The sequence below is a fragment of the Phoenix dactylifera genome, chromosome 8 (genome assembly GCF_009389715.1).
Source record: "Phoenix dactylifera cultivar Barhee BC4 chromosome 8, palm_55x_up_171113_PBpolish2nd_filt_p, whole genome shotgun sequence".
NCBI classification, from domain to species: Eukaryota; Viridiplantae; Streptophyta; class Magnoliopsida; order Arecales; family Arecaceae; genus Phoenix; species Phoenix dactylifera.
Genome location: NC_052399.1, coordinates 16,803,592 through 16,826,574, shown reverse-complemented (window position 1 = coordinate 16,826,574; position 22,983 = coordinate 16,803,592). Strand labels below are relative to the sequence as shown.

Sequence of the window (22,983 nt, the reverse complement as noted above, 5' to 3'; positions counted from 1 at the left end):
TATCTTTTTCCTAAACTTCCTGTGCATAGAAAAGTATTTGGATGGTTATCCCCCATTTCTTACTCTTACATATCTAAATTGGAAGAGATTTAACTAATGAAGTTTTTTTGAATCAATTATAAAGATAATAATATGTGCATTATTATCCTTCCCTCTTAGTTATTTGATATGCATGTTGGGGGGCGAATGGGAGATCCGGAACTTTAGTCCCACATTGGAAGAGTAGCGGAAAGTATTGTGTTTTATAAGGAGGGGTCACCCCTTCCCTCGCAAGGCGCCCTCCTAAGAGAGGGACAAAGCCGTGAGGGGCTAATACCTATGCGGACCCCCAAAGCGGACAATACTCATGCTCTAGTTGAGTTGTTTTAGCACTCTCTATCGCTAAGGCACGGACAATACCTTGCACTGGGACGCAGTCACTTTTCCGCTCTAATAGATGGCCCTAGAGGACACTTTTCTGCTCTAATAGATGGCCCTAGAGGAAGGGCCCTACTGAAACTCCTTCGCAAGAATCCTTTCCGCTGGAGGAGTAGTATTGGGGGCGGATGGGGGACCCGGAACTTTAGTCCCACATTGTAAGAGTAGCGGAAAGGATTATGCCTTATAACGAGGGGTCACCCCTTCCCTCGCAAGGCGAACAATACCGATGCTCTAGCTGAGCTGCTCCAGCACTCTCTATCGCTAAGGCGCCTTTTAAAGGACAAAACCATGAGGGTAGCCCACGACGCGCCCAAGGGGCTAGTACCTATGCAGATAATACCTTACGCTGGGACGCAGTCACTTTTCCGTTCTAACAATGCATCTGCATTTATTTCTATCCTCCGACCCTCCATATCTACAATTAAATTGCTGACTAAATTTTAGCAATTCAGACAAAAGTCATAGAAAATTCTTTTTGGATGCTCACAAGGGAGCATAAAGAGTTGCCGTATATAGATGTTGGGTTCCAAAGTGCTCAATTCTCCTTTCCCACATAAAAAGCACACATATTGCAAGCTAATGAAAGAACGACCACGGTAAATAAACCCTAGACCCTAGTTTTGGGGTGTCTTGTTGTGCCAAATCAGGAAATTCTATTGATGTACGTTCGGCCAAAATCTTTTAATTGGAACCATCAGTTGCTGAGCTTGGTTAACATTAGCAAAGTCCAGCCAAAACCGGATGATTTCGTAACTTTTTTTTCCTAGAACTGCATAGTTAGGCCCGCCAGACTCATTTGAAGATCTTTGCTTCATTTTTCAAAGAGGGAAGTTTTTTGGTTTTGCAGTTACTAATTGGGCCTCTAGAAGCAATTTGGTATTATCAAAATCTAAATTTTGCAAAATCTAGGAAGTGTTTAAGTTGGGCTATGAGAAATGCAGGTACTGGCATTTTTTTAATAATATTTTGCTAAATTATTTGTTAAACTATCTTATGTTTCAAGAAACCCTAAGTTTTGGGAACATGTTCTGCAAAGATTAAAGGGAAAATCAATTTCAATCATTTGTTAATATTTTTGCTAAAAATCCTAATTTTATTTATTCTTAGCTTTTTACATGTGCATCAACTTTTTACATCTTATGCAATTAAAAAAACAAGAAAGATCTTTGTTATATTCACTTTTTGTGGACAAAAAAATTATTGATTTTCAAGTTTTAACTTTGGTTTATAAATTGTTCAAGATCTAGTTAACACACTAAAGAAGTTCTTGAATCGCATTGTGTAGATCATGCAGGTATTTGTTTAGTCTCATACCGACTATGCACTGGGTATATCCTAAGTATTTATAGAAGACCAATAAACTCAAATAATATCTTTCAGCTAGTCCTTTTGGATGAAATCCTTAGTTGTTACAGGTGGTATCAGAGCAGACTCGGCCTATGGCTTATGTGATCTAGAAAATAATGCAATGTAGATCTATTAGAACTGACCATGGGCTACTTGTAGTATTTGTGATTGGATTTGGACCCTTAATCTGGCAAGAATGCCAGAGCTTACATGAGAACCATACAGACATATATTTAGTCCTGCATTGATTATACACTAGATACTCTTGAGTACTTATATAAGTCCAAAGAACTTAAATAATACTTTTTGGCTACTCTTTTTATATAAGGTGCTAAATTGTTACACACTAGATAAGTTCTTCAAAATTTAGGTGTTATATAACTCTTTCTTCAACCTTTCTTATAAAGTTCCCCGGCATAAAAACTCCAACCTTTCTAATAACACTAACAAAATTATCATAAATTTATTTTTTGAATCACACTAAAAACTAATCTTTTTTAGAAAGTTCTTGGAGGATTTACCTTACTTGGGAGCCACCATCCTCTAGTTTTCTCAAGGTTAATTTTGATGGTAATATTCTGAATGGAGGTAACCGGATGGAGGTAGTTTTGTTACAAGAAGCACTAGTGAAGATTTGGTTGCGGCAGGTGGAGTTAGATTGGTTGATACCGCAGTTCCTATGGTAGAGCTTCATATTGCATAGGTATGCTATCAGAATTCTCAAGGCAACTCAAATTATTCCTAAAGATAATTCGTCGGCAGTTGTTGGATAGTTAACTGAGTTCGTACCTTTTGAGATTAGTTCTCATTTGTTTCAACAGGATTGCTGGAAATTGAGAGTAGCTCTGCAATCTTTTGGAGTTGTATATGTTTATAGAGAGGCAAATGGTATTACAAATTGGATGGTGATACATGAGGCTAAGCACACTGGATCCATGCTATGGATAACTTTGTCAAATGTTCCTACTAAGCTTGTTAATTAAAATTACCAAACTTGTCAATATGTTAATTGCTAATTCCCATGAATGATTTTATTCTGCTGATATGTAATAATTATTCAAGGAAGGAAGTGCATCAGTGATAAATGATAATGAGTGCAGACGAGACTTGGTCAAATTACTTACTTTTCCAGGTTTCATAATGTCACATTTCTTATTTCTGGATTTTTATTTAATCTTGTTCTTGTTATGTGGAAATCAAAATCTAATATACACGATATCCCTGATTTTTATAATAGTTATATGGCTTCATGTATGCAACATATAATTGCTAATTTGATGGACCAGCTGAAAGTGATCAGGCTTCTTTGCCTGATCATTTCCTCAAAAATTAGATGGACGAGTTATCTAAAAGCTTGGTTGATGGGCATCTCACTAGGTGATTTTCTTTCTTGATTTATTTTTTGCGCTTTCGAGATGCCAGTTCTATAGTTCTCATTGATTAAAGTTGTAAAGAAAACTATGATATTTTTGCATGAATCCTCTTTTAAAAATTTAAATTTGCGTGAATACTTTCTTAAAATTTATATTTATTTCTGTACCCTTATAAAACACTGCTTTTGCATAAATGCCCCTAATATAACAATTTTAACACCATTTATAAAAATCATATTTATTTTAATTAAAAATAAATTGAAATTTTAAAATTACTTTTTTGTCCCCCATCGTGATTACCTTATAAATATTTTGTTTGCACATCATATTTTAGTCATTTTAATTTGAAATCGTTAATTTTTTAACATCGTTAGATGACATGGGTACATATGCAAAAATAAAAATAAAAAAAGGATAAAATAGCAAAACAAGTATTTTACGATGGTATATATGCAAAAATTAATTTTGGAACGATATTCATATAAAATTCGATATTTAAGAGGATATTTATAAAAAAATCTTAATTAAAAATATTAAATAAACGTCAATATTGGGCTTGGGTTGGAGACTCAGCCCAAGTAGTGCAAGAGTTGACCTATGGCCTGGCCCATTTGCATCCTTAGGCGAGAATGAGGTCCCCGTTCTGAATCTAAGCTCATGCCATCATAAAGAGAACAGCCTTGTAGCATTGCAAGGGAGTTTTCATGTGACATCATCTTAGGAGTTTGCAGTCATCGATCATTCTCGAACTGATCATACATTTGAACTTCATTTTCAGCTTTTTTTAAGATATGAATGTATATCTTAATGGTGTGGCGAAGCATGGGCTCCCTTTTCATTCAATATTTCTCAATAGCACTTGGTGGCACCATTCCTGGTGATGTGTATGTTGATGCCTCTCAATATCCTCTTGTTGCTGAGTTTTGGAGCTTAATTAGGTTTGATGTAATGATGAAGGCTGTTTGAGAACACTTGTGCCGAAGAAAAGAAACCTGACTTGGTTGCTGTTAAATTTATCATGGGATGATCTTGACCATGCTAAAGAATTTTTAATGGTGGAAGACTGCTGATGCTGTAGTATTGTAGTAATTTCACAACCTAATGTCCTTTATCAGTCACCACAATAGGTGGACTTCTTGATTATCGTATAACAACACCAATAGGTGGACCAGCTGAAAGTGATCAGGCTCCTTTGCCTGATCGTTTCCTCAAAAATTAGATGGAGGAGTTATCTAAAAGCTTGGTTGATGGGCATCTCACTAGGTGATTTTCTTTCTTGATGTATCTTTTATGCTTACAAGATGCCCGTTCTATGCTTCTCTTTGGTTAAAGTTGGAAAGAAACCTATGATATTTTTGCATGAATATTTTTTAAAAAATTCAAATTTGCGTGAATACATTCTATAAATTTATATTTATTTCTGTACCTTTATAAAATACTGTTTTTGCATAAATGCCATAATATAACGATTCTTTTAATACCATTAATAAAAAACCATATTTATTTTAATTAAAAATAAAATAAAATTTTAAATCTACTTTTTTGTCCCCCATCGTGATCGTCTTATAAATATTTCTTTTTGCACATCCACCCATTAAGGGTATTTTAGTCATTTTAATTTGAAATCATTAATTTTTTAACGATTTTGGATGGCGTGGGTACATATGCAAAAATAAAAATAAAAAAAGGATAAAATAGAAAAACAAGTGTTTTACAATGGCATATATGCAAAAATTAATTTTGGAAAGATATTCATGTAAAATTTGATATTTGGAAGGATATTCATAAAAAAAATCTTAATTAAAAATATTAAATAAACATCGATGGGTCTAGGTTGGAGACCCAGCCCAAACAGTGCAAGAGTTGACCCATGGCTCGGCCCATTTGCATCCTTAGGTAAGAGTGAGATCCCCTGGTCTGAATCTAAGCTCATGCCATCATAAAGAGAACATAAAGAGAACAGCCTTGCAGAATTGCAAGGGAGTTTTCATGTGACATCATCTTAGGAGTTTGCAGTCATCGATCATTCTCGAACTGATCATACATTTGAACTTCATTTTCCATTTTTTTTCTAAATATGAATGTATAACTTAATGGTGTGGCGAAGCATGGGCTCCCTTTTCATTCAATATTTCTCAATAGCATTTGGTGGCACCATTCCTTGTGATGTGTATGTTGATGCCTCTTAGGGCTCGTTTGGTTCGCGGAAAAAGAAGGAGAGAAAGTGTGGTCAACAGGAAAGTAATGAGATGCCTCTTGTTTGGTTGGAGTTTTCAAAGAAGAGAGAAGGAAAAGTTGTATTCCCATGGGAATATGATTTCCACATTTCATGGGAAAGTCTTTCCCATGAGAAATATGGGAAAGTTACTTTTCCATGAGGCGGAAATCACTCTATTTTTATTTTTTTCTAAAAAAATCATTCAGCATTAAAGAAGCATTAAAGAGGCATTAAAGACCTAATTTTTATTAAGGGTATAATAGGAATTATATATAACTTTCTCAGGAAAGTGGATGATCAACCAAACATAAGCACTTTGGAAATTTGTCACTTTCCCATGGTCAACCAAACATGCCAAAAGTACTTTCCTAGGCATCCTTTTTCTAGGAATCTGCTTTGCAGGAATCATATTCCTAGGAGGGAAAATACTTTCCGCGAACCAAACGAGCTCTTAATATCCTCTTGTTGCTGGGTTTTGCAGCTTAATTAGGTTTGATGTAATGATGAAGGCTGTTTGAGAAAACTTGTGCCGAAGAAAAGAAACCTGACTTGGTTGCTGTTAAATTTATCATGGGATGATCTTGACCATGCTAAAGAACTTTTAATGGTGGAAGACTGCTGATGCTGTAGTATTGTAGTAATTTCACAACGTAATTAATGTCCTTTATCTGTCACCACAATAGGTGGACTTCTTGATCATCGTATAACAACACCAATAATTGCGAGATTATGTGATAGGATGTCTTGACCAAGAAAAAAAGTTGATCGAGCGTCATGGTCTATATTAAATGCTTTCTGAAATTTGGTGATATTTCTCACGTTCATGAGCCATGACTAGCCGAGTGATAACGTTTTTGATGCACTCATTCATTCATTCATTTTCTCAATAATTTTCCACAGGAAACATCAAAAATTGGAAAGAGGAAAGAACACTCAAATAGCATGAAAGGTGCAATCACAACAAGCTTTTAAGCCAGCGAAGCTTCTTAATTTGATGGTAGCTACACCCATAAAATATTCCGGCAAGCTAATTTTCTCAGAACTGCATCTCAAGCCAGAAAGGTGCCGTTTTCTATGCGAGATTTTGTCTCCCATGGAAGCATTAGAAAAATCCCATTCGGAGGATAATGACAACCTAGTCTCAAGCCTCGGAAATGGAAATGATTCGATAGGTCAATTACCTTGGAAGAAGGAACCCCTAATATATATATATATATATATATATATATATATATATATATATATATATATATATATATATATATATATATATATATATATATATATATATAGTTTGGTTTCTCTTGTCATCAAGCTAAAAAACAAAGATAGGTTGATTGACCACAGATTGAAAATAGACAGCCTTAATTAGCTCTCAACCAATCAACACATAGTAATTCTATGGAACCTTAAAGCAGGAGTGTGGGATGTATCTCCATTCAACGCCATTTGACAAACAACCAGGAGTTGTTGATTTTGTGGCATCCCAATATGTGAACATGAACTATGTGGTTGGTTATCAGTCCTTTTTCTAATTAATGGCAGTATCCATAGGAATTGTTTCATCAAATTGCTATGCTCTTGGGCTATCACATGCTTGCACATAAACTTAGAATATTTCATACTGACTAAAGATTTCGTGTCCCTTCCCTTTGCCTTCACAGTTCGATGGTGAAATCCGGTGTTGTTTTTATATATTGTCATATTTTCTTCCTTGCTTTTAGTGTAAGAACTCGTAAAGACATGTGTTTAGTTTCACATCGGTTATTCGCCGAAAAGATTTTGGTTACTTACACAAAACTAAGAAACCTAAAGAATACCTTCTGACTAATTATTCTGGGTGAGGTCCTGATTTGTTATAAATAGTATCAAAGTGAACTTGGCTTATAGCGTGTGTGGATTAAAAACGCTGCAGCACGAATTCATAAAAGCTAACCACGGGCCGATCGTGGTGCTTATGATTAGATTTAAATAGATTTGAATTCTTAAGTTGACGAGAATATGAGAATTTGAAAGTTGCTACAAATAGCTAGTTGGAGCATCTATGCTGTAGATCAGGGACATTCTTTTGGAGGTAAGAAAGCAACTGCAGTTATTTTATTCAATATTTTGAGAATCTTTGGAGAATGACATCATTTGGTTTGAATTTTGAACCTATACATAGTATTTGGCACCGAAGAAAGCAAAAAATAATAAAAAAAGGACTATGGAGACCAAAATATATTTTTTTGAAAAAAAAATCTTTTACAGGTTCTCTCTTTGCCGTCCACTTGGTCCTTGTGAGATGTTTTTTTTTTTTTTTTGATTGCTTGAAAGTTGGCACCTAACACTCAACCGTGACAAAGGCGAGATCTGATATCAAGTACTTGGTACAACCACCAAGATATATACAAGAAGGGAATATCGCGAGCAAGATCTGTATACAGTCTTAATGGTGGAAATGATCGCCAAAATCCTGGACTCTGTCACTAGTTTCCCATATCTGTTATTGATCTCTTACACCCTTGGCGTTGAACTCGACACCTCCAAATAAGTTACAAGGGCCACCGTCCTTTAGCGTGTTTCTCGAATTATAGTATGGGGTGCATGCAATATTGCACGTACGAAGAAGAAATGTTGATAAGCTTTGGTCAAAAATTGCTTCTAAATTATTATTTAATCCATGCTAAATTATTAAATGCAATCTCACCAGATTGTAAGATATTTGAGAGCTAGCGCGTAAAGGCTCTTTTCCTTTCATCATCAACTAAGAATTTGCTGAAGCACTTCTAAAAAAGATCATGATAGAACAAAGCATTGTATAGGACATAATTAAAATTTCTAAAGTAAGCAAAATAAATGAGTCCGACTTAATTTTAAGTTACTTTCCATGAGATTGAGTCGTGTTGCACTACTGAGGTTTCTCTATTGCAACTTGGAGGCAGTTGGTTTAAAACATGAAAACGGCCTTCCATATAATGTGGGGGGCAAAACTGCATATATTTGACCTTTCTCAAACCCCTTATAGCGAGAGTCTCTTAGCCTTAGTTAACAGTTGGGACCCCACTCTTTAGTAAAGAGGTTCCGACTTCCGAGTGCACATTAGGATAAATGATGGCGCTCGCCTATTCCTTCTTCTTTTTTAAAAAAAATAATTTTAAAGAAAAGATTATATTAAATGGATGAGATAATGAATGGAATCAATCTTCAATTTGTCTTAAGAAAAAGAGATTTCCTTTATGAGATTAATCATCTCTAATCCTTAGGAAATCTCTTTGAAATTCGAACACAACTTCTCTCCAGATACCAACAGATCGATGTCAGTATAAACGGGTTACGGTCTAATTGTGATAACTTATCAACAATCGAATTGTGTGCGCTACTTAATTTTTGGTTCTAATGTCGGTGTGCATGTGTACGTGCTCGTGGACCAAAAAGAGGAAGAAGAAGAAGAAACAAGTATTCAAACAAGCCCTACATTGTATTGCTTACGCTCCACATGTTTGTGAAAGGTTAGTTTATTGAGTCGAGATCATCTCCCAACCGGGGCTACTAAATCATGGAGAGCAATATTTTCAAGGGGATGCATGGAGACACATTCTACATTCGATATTCTAGGTTTCCTCCCAAATCTTCGTACCTCCACTTTCCTTCATTTTTATTATTATACTCATCATGAAAACCAAACCAACCTTATTTTATATGTAATCATTCTATGTTTCAATGTTCCTTTCTTTGACAGAGAATTAGGGATTGAATTTGGTGCTGCATTGGTCTCTAGAAGGCACTGTGCTTGATAGCCTACCCAGCAAACGAGCATACGTCATAGGGAGGGAGTGCTACCTAATACAATGAACCCTAGCAAATGAGACAAGAATAACTAGTGGAATGTTACGAGGGAGGCAGGAACTAGAAAGATCCTACGTGTAGAAATGTGAAATAATTATACATAGAACTTCTTCCGGTGGAAGAAGTAAGCACCTGAAAAGAACTAGTCTTAATTTGATTTTAGTGTACAAGTTTAACAAATATCTGTCCGAAGATAAGTTGTTGGTGAACCAAATGGACATGGTTTGGTTAGAGGAACAAAACTGAAAACAGGTAAGCAAGTACGCACACATATCCTTGGTGCAAATAAAACTTGTACAAATAGTTGTAAATGGGTTTATGTAACTAGTCATAGGTACAAATGGATGTAAATAGGTGAAATGTGCAAGGAGTGAGACCTAAAACTCCTTCAAGTCAAACCGTTATGTACGATACAAACAAAGTTAGCATGATTCACGAGCGATATGGTATTCCATCCCATCGTCAACAAGCAAGTATACTAAAGATTTATATGTGTGCATGGAAATAAGAGTGCTTGTTGGTTCTAGATGTATAAATTGTCAAAAAGAGAAAAAAAAAAAAAGAAGAAGAAGAAAAAAAAAGCTGATTACTAAAATATGTAAAGGAATAAAACGTTAGGGTTGCGAGTAATGCTGACTAGCCGGGGAAACCAAGTCTTGTGAAGGCTCTTACAAATTTTATATAAGAAAAAAGAGGCGAAGATGCGTTTGTTGGGTTTCAGCGGCAACTTGGCATGTTGACGTAAAGGGCTACGTCATGGCACAGTAGGTACACTTTCATGAGCTGGAGCTAAATAATAAAGTGTTAGATGTTTGCATGGATTTTGTCCTCCGCCGCTCTTGCTGATGCCTTCCACCTCGACCAATAAAGCTTGCAGAATGACGTAACCAATGAGCTTCTTTGACATCACTTTTTTTCCTTCTTTTTATTTTTAAAAATAGAATAGTCAAGATAAAATGCATGTCTCATGCTAATACAGTATTTATTATTTTTTTATTTTTAAAAATAAAAAACTTATATCGTTGTAACCACCATCAGCTCCACCTCCATCAACTCAACCATAAGTGTCATTGTCTTCATCTTTGTCACAACAACCATCAATCGCCACCTTATCATCACTGTTCTACCACAATCATGGCCATTATCTCCACCACCACTATTGTTTTCATCACCATCATCTCCATTGTCTCCACCACCACCAACTAGCACTACTACCATAATAATTACCATTGTTACTCTCACCATATCTACCATACCATTCCTGCCACTAAAGTCTCCGACACCGGCTCCACCGCTGCACCATGTTGTCTGTGCCCCCATCATCACTATTGCCACCGCCATCATTTGCATGCTGCCGCTACATCACTAGCATCCCACAGTTACTAGCCACTATCTTCATTGTCTCCACTACTATTGCTACCACCTCGGTCGTCATCATCATATCAATATTTGAAACTCAGTCCAAATAATAGTCAGAACTCCCAAGTGATATTTTAGTGCTAAGTGCATAAATATGTCACTCGGAATTAAACCAACCCAATCGAATTTTATGTCATAACGTAAGTTTTGGGCTTCCAAATGCCAACCCAATTTTTGCTAGTTTAGTTGGTCTAGGGTTTACAACTTGTGCAACCCAACTGGTCTAATCCAAGCTAATGCAAAACTCGATACTTAGTTGCCCAAAGCATACGATTACATGTTGTCATTTAAATGAGTTGTATAATATATGTTGGTGGCTTGATAATTATATTCATCATTCGCGATGCAACTTGGCTTGACTTGACTTAAGCTAATTTGGATTGTGCCTGACTTAAGAAATAAAGAGTTGGTTAAATTTACATCAAACACCACATTCGCGTGGTTGGGTTGGTTTGAGTGCGGATCTCGATATTTGATAATGTACATATATGACCTAATCAAATTTGTCCTGTCCACATCCCCAAATTTTTGGACACTTGTGCTCAATAAAAATTAGAAGAGAAAATTATATAATAAGTATTTGTGAGTAAAATGCATGTAAAAAATATATATTATATGTATTCTTTTTAGGAAAACTAATTGGTAAACCGTGTGCACCAACGAGCTAGCATAAGTATTCTGCATGATGGATATTATATATCAACCATGTATGGACATTATAACACAATCCCATGCCCGCGTATTTGTTGTAAATACTCATCAAGCACAACCATGGTAAAAGGTGCAAAAGTTGCGCACGACATGGCTTAGATAACACATTTTTACCAAAATATCTGTTCTCGTGTTTTTTAATATGCGAAGATTCGATGGTTGTCAATATAGATAGTTAGGTATGTTGGGATAGCTTTGGTTGCCATATGATCGAGACTGCTATGATTTGCAATAAGCGCATGGGTCCAAATTTGATCTTTTTTTCGTAACATCTATATCACCTGAATATCAATTTGAAAAAGCTCGATAGTTTTGGCATCTTTGTCTTAAAAGTAGTGAGAACCCGAGCTAATTAGCTATTGAAGGAGGCACCAATAATTTATCTTAACCGTTTGATCTTTTCTCATAACACCTATGATATCTTGGGTTAAGATCTAGATGTTGAAAAAGAGAGTGAAATTACATTATATTTTAAAATCGACATCATTAATTGTGATCTACACATCTTAAAACATACATATTTGGCAATTTTATAGGTTTTAATGTGCATCATGTCATCAAAATCATCTATTTGGTAAATCAAAAAGTTATAATAATTTAAATATTTTCAATATTGAAAATTGTATCACTTTTTAACGCTTGCAAGTTTTGGATACTTAGATAAAATAAAATATTTCTGCAAAATGTTTCCCTTTGAAAGTGGGAAAGAAGGTGGTTGTCCTTAAATCATGCATATTTAAAATATTATGAAGCCTTAACTTCAACATAAAGCAATAATTTTCTTTTATTTATGAATATTTGAGTCTTTCATCTTGTTACTTAGCTACGATATTGTAGATTGCAAATCAACAAAGATTCTTCCTAGGTACTTATTTTTATTGATATTCATATAATACAACACCTTCTTCAGCAAGAAGGCAATTAATAAAGGTCAAATATTTTTTTTGCAGCGGACCCAAATTTGTGGTATTCGAGCCATATCACAAGTCCTGTTAATTTTCTTTTTGTGTATTCTATAAAATTCTTAAAACTAGATACCAACCAATTAAAAATTGAATAACAAAGAAAAAACTGAAAATAATATTAGTCTAGTATATCCTATATGTCTTCAAGATCGAAACTTATCATCACAAAATTATCAAGGCAATGCAATCACAGTTAGCTTCCTTAATGGGAGTTTTACAAATAGCTTCTTGCAGTATATGAAGAATAAGCAAATTGGGCTACAATAGTTGCACCCAACCTTCAATAGGAAAAGGTTCTTTATTTGAATTATGAGATATGTTTTCTCAAATATTTGGTGCAGTTAATTCTTATCTCTTCTTCTTCCTTGAGAGAATACAAACGCATAATTTGGACTTCCTTGAGAGAATACAAACGTAGATCCTCACAACTTCTCCAATTTTTTTCACCATTGCTTACAGTTTTCCCTTTGTTTTTGGGGGTAAGGTGGGAGGTTAGATCACAGTGCCTTTTAAAAAATACAATGGAATCTCACTAGTTTTACCCTTGCTTTAAGTTAATATCCACCCCATTGACTGAAAACGGATCGATATCCTACCATCCTTCCCAGTAACGTAGCCAGCATATGGACAAAATCTGACAAATTAATCTCTTGTAGATCTTTTGCAGATACGACAAATCTTTCAATCCGGTGAATCTAAGTCACCTTTCTGGTCATTTTAGGTTTCCGGGCTCTGTCAGTCCCTCACATTACGGCTAGTAGATTTGTTTTTCCGAAATATTATTGCTATTATTATTATTATTTAACGTCAACTGGCTCGCAACAAGCAACAGACAACCAAATCATGTCAAGTGGTCTGCACTTCATGCATGTAGAATGATACAACCGACCCTTGAACGGAGACGTAAGGGAGGTGAAATAATAAGCCTCACGTCTGGCGTCTTTCACCACCTTTTTGAAGTTATTTTATAGGGGCGACTTAGGATTGAGATTATTTTCTCAAAGAAAGGAGGAGTAAAAAAAGGGCAGGGTTTCTGTCAGACCCGTAGTTTTCGCTGGCCCAGGTCAAATGGAATTAAACCTGGATCGGTTTTAAGCGTCTTTTTTACAAGGAAAATGGGTTTAAAGCATATTAGCATTGATAAAATATTGAAGATTAGACGACGCCACCGATCTAGAACCAATACGAATTAACTTGTATATTACAATGGCTTTCCTGATTAACCCAACCTAATTAGATAGTATAATGTTATCATCAAAATATTATTGAGAAATAACTTCAACTAATCCTGGCTGATATACCAGATTGAAGCTCAATAATCAAAACCATGTTCATCAGGTTAAAGCTGAGTATTTTGTTTGTCGTTTCTTGTATTGTTTTCTCAATTAAATTTCTATCGTGACTCGTGAGCCCAAGTTGATTCGTAAGTCTTGGACTAACTTGCTCCAATGCAACAATCCTTCGTCGTTCCACTACAAGTTGCCTTTTTTTTTTGGCTTTCCATTCTTGGTGTTTGCATGCACAGGCTAGCTTACAATTATGAATAAAGGAATTAGATTGTATTGACCCCTCGAAAAGATATGCCTAAATATTCCCCACGTGACAAGCCGTGTGGAGATTCCAAGGAAACTTTCATTGTACTACTAAATATTGATACATTCAGCCCACGTTTTAAGTGTCTTGATGACAGATATATTTGCTAGGATCTCTCTAAGATTTCTTTTCCCTACTAGTGAGAGAATGATGGATCTTTTTTTGATAATAAACCATTTGCTAAGTTATTCGGGCATTAGTTTTTTGACATGAATCTAGTACCTAGAATCCTTAGTAAATTAAGCTTTTGAGTATTTTTGGACCGTCTTTAACACAAGGCAGCTCTACGGGTGGAAGTAGATTGCATAATATTTTTTTTTTTTGAGTATCCAAATCTATACGGATATAGATATCAATATGAGTATCCGACTATCCATCTCTTTTGGCCTTATTTCGTTCAGCAATAGGCTAGTACACACATCTGTACAATACATAAAGCTTTTTTTAATAATAATTTGGGTGGGTAAACTCCTATTTTATAAAAGAAAATTATGCCGATTAATATTCATGTCTATATTTTAAAGAAACAGATATAAATATAAATAGACAACTATTATTTGCACTCTTATTTATTCTTATATATCATTTATGAACTTTTAGTGGCGATCAATGATCATATAAATATATTACAAACTTAATTTATATTTTATATAATTGATACCTTTGATTTTATGGTCACAAAATTTGACTATCTGATATTTATTTATATTTATATTCATATTTTTAATATTTAATATTTATTTGTATATGTTCCAAGTAAATATAAATATGAATTTCTTCTGTATCTAGATATTCTAGATGGCTTTTGTGACTTTCCAAAAAAGATGTATGATGGAACAAACGAGAAAATCATAGAATATCACACTAAATCTTCATCAAAATTCGGTCCAGCGAAACATTAATTACTTTTAGGAAACGCCTTAAAAAGGAGCCGTGGATGTGTCTCCTTCTTATCGGCTTCCTCTCTCTCTCTCTCTCTCTCTCTAGTCAGCTTGGAGGCCGTTCTTTTCGAGTGGATAGGAGATGGGCGGCAGCCTCTATGGCGAGATGTGCTTGGGTAATGGAAGGTCAGGGTCATCAAGAAGGGGAAAGAAAAGCAATTCAGACCAGCCAAAGCTGCCGCGGAGAGGCCTTGGGGTGGCTCAATTGGAGAAGATCAGATTACACAATCAAATGATGGCTGGCTATCGCGCCTCACTTCATCCTCCATTTCATACCAATCTCAGCGAGGTGTCTCTCTACTCTGTGTCCATGCGTCTGCGTGTGTCACATTTGATGATTATTTTCCAGACTTACAAGCTGTTCTTATCGAAGTCCTGTGTTTTTTATATCCCTTGATGGTTGCAAATTTCTTTATTGCGTTTTTTTTTCAAGCAGGAGGATGCAAGAGTACACATGGGATCTCCATCATCTCCTCATGCTTCCTCAATTGCTACTACATCTTACCTCTGCGGTGTTCATCCAAACACCATGGTATGTCAAACTCGATTCCAACAGAAATTCATGGTCTGAACAAGCTAAAAGGTTGTGTGTGCAACCCAAGGATGTCTGACATGCGACACCTCCATGTTTTACACCCTTTTGCTCGGGAAGCCTTCTTACCATGTCATAATTAGTCATAGTTTCCATGTCTTAATTCATGTCTACCAGGACTGCTATAGACAAGGGATGTTGCTCCTAAATCTTTAGGTGGAATACTAGTTTTCTGCTTCAATATAAGATAAATTATACTCTCCATATTCATCAATCACCTTTAATCCCTATATCATATCAAGCTTAATATTCTGCATACTAGATGATAAGGAAACAAAATTAAATTCTAACGTTGCCATAGCCTCATAATGAAACTTTCATATACACTTCCTTGTTTTAATGATACGAGTTCATTCGATTACAGATGAAATTTGGAGGCAGTGACATAACAGATATTAGATTTGGTGATTACCATTCTGGTGCAACAGCTAGGTACTTACCGAGTGCTTTCTCTTTGCTTATAATCCCAGCATAGTTTCCGATGAGTATATTGCCATTAAGAATACATCTTTCAACGTTTTTATGAATCCTATCATATCCTTATATCCAGCAGCAATAACATGATGCCGCCCCATCATTTCGTAAAACCAGCTGTGACGCTACCGCTTTTGACGCAAACCATATTGGAGGTTTATTAATTTAGAACCCTACTGTGTCTCTCTCTTGTTTTTTTTTCTTTTCATTTTTATGTTTAGAAAATTTATATTATCAACTAGCTCTGATATTGTAGCTAAAAACTTATGCTTGTAGGATTCGGTGCAAAAGAATATACAACAAGATCAATGTCATTCAATGGGTTCAATCTGTCAGAACTCTGATTCAGGTGACTCTCAAGAGCTAGATTTGGAGCTTAAATTGTCCATATGAGTGATTCCAAGCGGATGGGTTTGTTTCCTATTTGACATGAGTAAGTATCAAACTGGCGGTGTGTTAAATTTTCGGAGTCTGGTATTCTGATGAAGGAATATATGTAAGAGAGAGCTCGCAAAATATTAAAGGTTTCATGATTAATTACACTTCCAACTCTTCGATTACAGAAGGAGTAGTGCTTCTCATATTTTGTGAGTAGTCTGTCTTCCGACAGGTCATGTAACGTAGAACTCAAAATAGCAACCAGCATAACTTCTTAGCCTCTCATTTTGGCAAATATGCACTGGAAGCTTCCTTAAGCATTTAAATGTTCTTAAATAAATCTAGCATGTCCGTGATGCATGCTTCTTCTTGTAATCTAGGTTAATTAGCCAAAGTTCATTTTGTTTAGTGATCCAAATAATAAAGGAGTTTGAACCCGAGCCTCTCGTCATACATATATTGTTCTCTTGAGAAGAAGCTTGTCTGTCTTTCCTAACCTTTTATTTGTGCATTTCAGTACTCGCTGTTTCACTGTTTGTTGGAGGAGTTGTTCTTCCGAACACGCTTTAGTATGCTTAAATGCTTATTTATTCTCTTAGAGAATTGATGACGAGAAACCATCTTTCATTCGGGAAAAAAAATGTTGTCTATATAGAAAATTTCATTTTTTCTCCCACGGACATAACCCTTATGAAGAGAGGCAGAAGGATATTGGGTTCAATTTAATATGCATTATCGTATAAGATCAAAGGAAACAATTTCTGCTGGGAGAAAAATCTTCTTCAATAATGTGAGCTGGGAAGTACGATCATATGGTAGTTGACTCTTTACGAGCAAACCACCATGAATGAAGGAACAGACTTGTATCCTTTCGTTAACAGTTCAATGATTGCTGAATTGCGGGGGAAAAGGTGGGCAAATAGGTAAGGAGCTTGATTAAAGCTAGGTTTGGATGACGATGATGGATAATGTTGCAGAGGTTTGTTTTCGATTGTGCATTATTTTGTTACAAGGAGCTCGATAGTTCTTAAGTTTTGTAGGACTACATGGAATATATGTTTGCATGAAATGGAAAACGATCAAATTCTCCAAGTTATTTTTTGGGCTTGGTGAAGAATACAAAGAACTCATGCACATTAGGGCTTCCCTCCCAGCTAGCTCGAACATTGTGACTCCTACAAGAAAAGTTTGCATTGACAACAGCAAGGCTGGAATGTTGCTTGCATACCGCTTTTAGAATATTGTTGAGGTCGGGGTTCCCCCGACCTCAGACCTTGGCCCCCACCGAACTGGAAGAGGAAAAGAAAACTGCATCCCCACAGAAGGTATTGTCCGCTTTGGGGAAGTGCGTACGTATCGCGTGACGCGTGTCGTAGGCAGCTTACTCCCCTCACGGTTTTGCCCTTTAAAAGGCGCCTCCTGAGGGAAGGGTAATCAAGCCCTCCATTTAATGCACAGACCTTTTCGTTATTCAGTCGATGTGGGACTATATCTGAAACCTTTATTCCCACAATATCAGCCCCCTCAGCGGAAAGGTCTGTACTGAGGTCAAGGGCCCCTATCTGGCGCGCCATTGTTGAGGTCGGGGAACCCCGACCTCAGACCTTAGCCCCCATCGAACTAGAACAGGAAAAGAAGACTGCGTCCCCACAGAAAGTATTGTCCACTTTGGGGAAGTGCGTACGTATCGCGCGACGCGTGTCATGGGCAGCTTACTCCCCTCATGGTTTTATCCTTTAAAAGGCACCTCCTGAGGAAAGGATAATCGAGCCCTCCATTTAAGGCACAGATCTTTTCGCTATTCAGTCGATATGGGACTAAGTCCGAGACCCTTTATTCCCACAACAAATATATTACATCAACCTCTCCAAAGAAACTCACACACTGTCTCTCTCTCACACGCGCGCGCGCGCACGCGCACACGCGCATGCATACACATATTTTTTTTATGTTTTCTTTATGGTGTTGACCCTTCAATAACTATCAGTAAACCTCTCCCATATACTCTTCCAATCTTGATAAAGGTGAAATTTGTTCAAGGCCTCCACTAAACTGTACTACCTTCTTGATGATGTTAAGATAGTGAGAAATCTCAGAATCATCGCATAGGACTCATTTTAGATTTCAGAATCTGCATTATTTTAAGATAATAATGTTTGCCAACTCATACGTAGAAATCCTGAAATCTTATAGATTTCTTTCAGTATGCTCCTTTTGCTCGTGACAACCAAGGTTTATTGCAAAATATAAAATAACTCAATTTTGGCATTGGATGTTTAGCATGTCCTTTCTTTCTTTCTTTCTCTGCGCTTCAAATTTGGATGTTTTGATATGCGGTGCACTTGGACATCCGCTATACTTCATAACCCTCCTTGACTTCACATCATTAAATCATGATAACATCAACGCTGCATGTATACTTCTTGAACTTGTATATGAAAGTTGTCAAGTCTAACATAATAAATAGCGACCATTTCATCAAATTTTATGAATTTAAATAACGTAGAACTTGTTGGAATTTGAATAAATTTTGAAAAGTTTTAAAGAGGTGTAAATAAAAAAGATTTGTAACCCCCAAATTTTTTAAAAAAGAGTTGTTATAATCTTTAAGTTTTTCAAATTCCATTTGGAAGTTTCAAAACTTCCCATTATCTTTCATTATGGCCTTAATGAGGCCATAAGTATTCAACCGTTATGGTTGGATGACAAAAGGCCTATAAAAGAGCCATTCCTTGTATCTAAAAAAAAAAAATACAATACAAAACCCTTCTTCTTCCTCTCATTGTTTCTCTCTACCACCATTCTCTCTTTTACAATTTTCTATATTATTGGGCAACCGATATAGACTAGGTAATCTGCCTACTACAGACGTGCACTGTAGATTAGGCCCGCTGTGAGCCGTTTGGGTTGTATCTTGGAGCCGTCGCTGACCGCCAATACCTGCACGTGGGGAGGCAACAACGGTTTTAGGACAGTGCGTCTTTTGGCGTGCCTCTCACACCTCACAGGCCAGATATTTTCTTACCACTATTTTATTATAATTGTTAGATTTTCTTTTTATGTGATTTAAATATCTACAAAGCATCTTGATAGATCAACATTCTAAAACCGTTGTTATATTGTTTCATCTATATGTTTATATATTCTGCAAGATGCATAGTTGAACACTGTTTTTGTTCATCTTTGATAGAAATCATTGCTGAATACACTTTAAATAATAATATATATATAGTTTAGCTTTAGATTCTCAATTTTAATATTAAACTGTTTAATAAAAAAACAGTTTACTGCTTAATAAAAAAAAAAAACAGTTTACTGTTTAATTTTAAAAAAAAAAAAACAGTTTACTGTTTTACTGTTTTAATAAAAAAAAGTTTACTGTTTTGATCAAGAAAACAGATTACTGTTTTAATTAAAAAAAACAGTTTACTGTTTTACTGTTTTAATAAAAAAAAAAGTTTACTGTTTTGATCAAGAAAACATATTACTGTTTTAATTTAAAAAAAAAAACAGTTTACTGTTTTAATTAAAAAAACAGTTTACTGTTTTAACAAAAAAAAAAACAGTTTACTGTTTAATCAAAAAAAAAAAAAACAGTTTACTGTTTTAATAAAAAAAAACAGTTTACTATTTAATAAAAAAACAGTTTACTGTTTAATCAAAGGAAACAATTTACTGTTAAAAAAAAAAACAGTTTACTGTTTCAACAAAAAAAAACAGTTTACTGTTTCAACAAAAAAAACAGTTTACTGTTTAATTAAAAAAAACAGTTTACTGTTTTAATTAAAAAAAAAAGTTTACTGTTTAATAAAAAAAACAGTTTACTGTTTAATCAAAGGAAACAATTTACTGTTAAAAAAAAAAAAACAGTTTACTGTTTCAACAAAAAAAACAGTTTACTGTTTCAACAAAAAACAGTTTACTGTTTAATTAAAAAAAAAACAGTTTACTGTTTTAAATAAAAAAAACAGTTTACTGTTTAATAAAAAAAAACAGTTTACTGTTTAATCAAAGAAAACAATTTACTGTTAAAAAAAAAACAGTTTACTGTTTTAATTAAAAAAAAACAGTTTATTGTTTTAATATAAAAAATAGTTTACTGTTTTTAATTAAGAAAATAGTTTACTGCTTTAAAAAAAAAACAGTTTACTATTTAATATATATAAAAAAAAGTTTACTGTTCTGATTTTAAAAAAAATAGTTTTGGTGAAGATATAAGTATTAAATTTAATTGGTGACATTAGGGTTGTTTTCCTTTACAATTATTAGTAAAGTTATTGTTACATTGTATATTATTAAGAGATACTCTTAGGAACATCTTGTTTAAATTTATTCATTAGTGACATTATTGTTATTATTTTTCCTCACAGCTGAATACTCTACTGCCCTTTTTTAAACTTTAAAAACTTAGAGTTTAAAATTTAGAATGGCAAATATGGAAGAAGCTAATAGTATTAAGCCTGAAAAATTTAGTGGACAAAATTTTCGTAGGTGGCAAAGACAACTTAAATATTGGTTGACTGTGTTAGGACTTGTATCTGCAATAGAGGAACCACGGTCTAATCAAGAGTTACCTTCACAAATGACTAATGAGCAAGTAGAGTACCACTGCTATAATAGAATACTTAGTGCTTTGTCTGACCACCTTTATGATGTGTATCATGCCACTACCTCAAGTGCAAAAGAACTTTGGGATGCTTTAGAGGCTGAATATGGGATGATAGATGCTGGCATTGATCGGTTTACTGTCTCAAATTTTAATAGTTATAAAATGGTAGACAATAAACTAGTGGGAGATCAAATTCATGAGTATCAAGAACTTCTTAGAGGAGTTGAGAAAAAGGGAACCAAATTTAGTGAAGATTTTAAAGTCTCCTGTCTTATAGATAAGCTGCCATCATCTTGGAATGATTTTGCTAGGACCCTTAGGCATAAACAAGGAGAGTTAACCTTAACCCAAGTCATAAACTCTCTTAGAGTTGAGGAAAAACATAGAGCCAATACTAAGAAAGAGGATGAAAAGACTCCTAAGGTGAACCTAGTTGAAAATAATACTAAGAATTTTTACAAGAGAAATAATTTCCAACATAGGGGTAAGAACTTCAAGAAAAATAATAGGTTCCACAATCGTTCTAACCAAAACCAAAACTTCCAATACCGTAATAATAATAATAATAAAACATTCAAGGGCAAAGGAAGTGAGAAAAAGCTATGCTTTGTTTGTGGGAGAACTAATCACATGGCGAAAGATTGCTTCTTCAAGAAGACTGGGGAGTATAAGCCGAAGCCCAAGTCAAATCACTATCAAAGAGATCCAAAGGCTCAAGTCTATATGTTGATGGATCAAGAGAATTCAGCTGAGCCATCCTTTAGGTATAACTTTAGTTCTTCTTCTATTAATTTTACTTATGGAAATAAAGATTGGTGGTTAGATTCTGGAGCTAATGTACATATTTGTTTTGATCATGGTTATTTTAAAACTTATCAGAAATCAAGTGGAGGAAGTGTAACATTAGGTAATGACTCTGTTGCACGTGTGCTTGGAGTTGGAGACATAGATTTGAAGATGACATCTGGAAAGATCTTAACTTTGAAAGGAGTGCGACATGTTCCAGAAATCAGAAGAAATTTAGTTAGTGGGTCATCCTTAGTCCAACAAGGATACAAGGTTGTTATGGAATCCAATAAAGTTGTAATTTCAAAAAATAATGTATTTGTTGGGAAAGGATTTATTAGTGAGGGGTTGTTTAAATTAAATGTACTTTCAGAAGTTAAAGTTATCTCTTCAAGTGTTTTCAATGTTGAATCTTCTAATGTATGGCATGAACGATTGGGACATGTACACTTAAAGAAAATTAAAAGAATGATGGATCTAGATTTAGTCCCTAAATCCAATCTAAACTTTAAACATAAATGTGAAGTGTGTGTACAAGCCAAACAACCTAAAAGGCCTTATAAGTCTGTAGAAAGAAACACTCAACTCTTAGAGCTCATACATAGTGATGTATGTGATTCGAACAGACCACCTACTAGAGCAGGAAATAAGTATTTTGTGACTTTTATAGACGATTGTTCGAAATTTTGCTATGTGTACTTAATAAAAACTAAAGATGAGGTGTTTAATAAATTCAAGATTTATAAGACCGAAGTAGAGAATCAATTAGAAAGAAAGATTAAGAAACTCAGATCCGACAGAGGAGGTGAGTATACCCTTACTAATTTTAGCATCTTCTGTGAGGAATATGGAATAGTACATGAAATAACTCCGCCATACTCTCCTCAATCTAATGGAGTAGCTGAAAGAAAGAATAGAACTTTAATGGATATGGTTAATGCGATGTTGATAAGTTCTGGGCTACCTGAGAATTTGTGGGGAGAAGCAATTCTTACTGCATGTTTCATATTGAATAGAGTAACTGTGAAAGATAATGATAAGACCCCTTACGAAATTTGGAAGAAAAGAACACCTAATCTTAAAATCTTGAAAGTGTGGGGGTGTTTAGCTAAAGTAGCAATCCCTGAGCCTAAGCGAAAGAAAATAGGGCCTAAAACTATAGATGCTGTCTTTATAGGGTATGCTCAAAATAGTAGTGCCAATAGATTCTTAGTTATAAACTCTGAGATTAGTGAAATTTCAAACAACACAGTTATAGAATCTAGAGATGCTACCTATTTTGAAGATATATTTCCTTATAAAAATAAAATTTCACACCAAGTAATAGAT

At 34.9% G+C, this 22,983-nt stretch overlaps 1 protein-coding gene across 1 annotated transcript; it reads left to right on the top strand.

Moving 5' to 3' along the window:
• The first annotated feature begins 14,815 nt into the window (after nt 1-14,815).
• LOC103702543 (protein SPEAR3) lies at nt 14,816-16,714 on the top strand. Its single transcript, XM_026802735.2, has 5 exons — nt 14,816-15,104; nt 15,252-15,347; nt 15,772-15,839; nt 15,961-16,036; nt 16,158-16,714. Exons 1-5 carry the CDS (start codon nt 14,898-14,900, stop codon nt 16,272-16,274), a joined length of 564 nt encoding a protein of 187 aa, XP_026658536.2. The 5' UTR covers nt 14,816-14,897; the 3' UTR covers nt 16,275-16,714.
• Nucleotides 16,715-22,983: the final 6,269 nt, after the last annotated feature.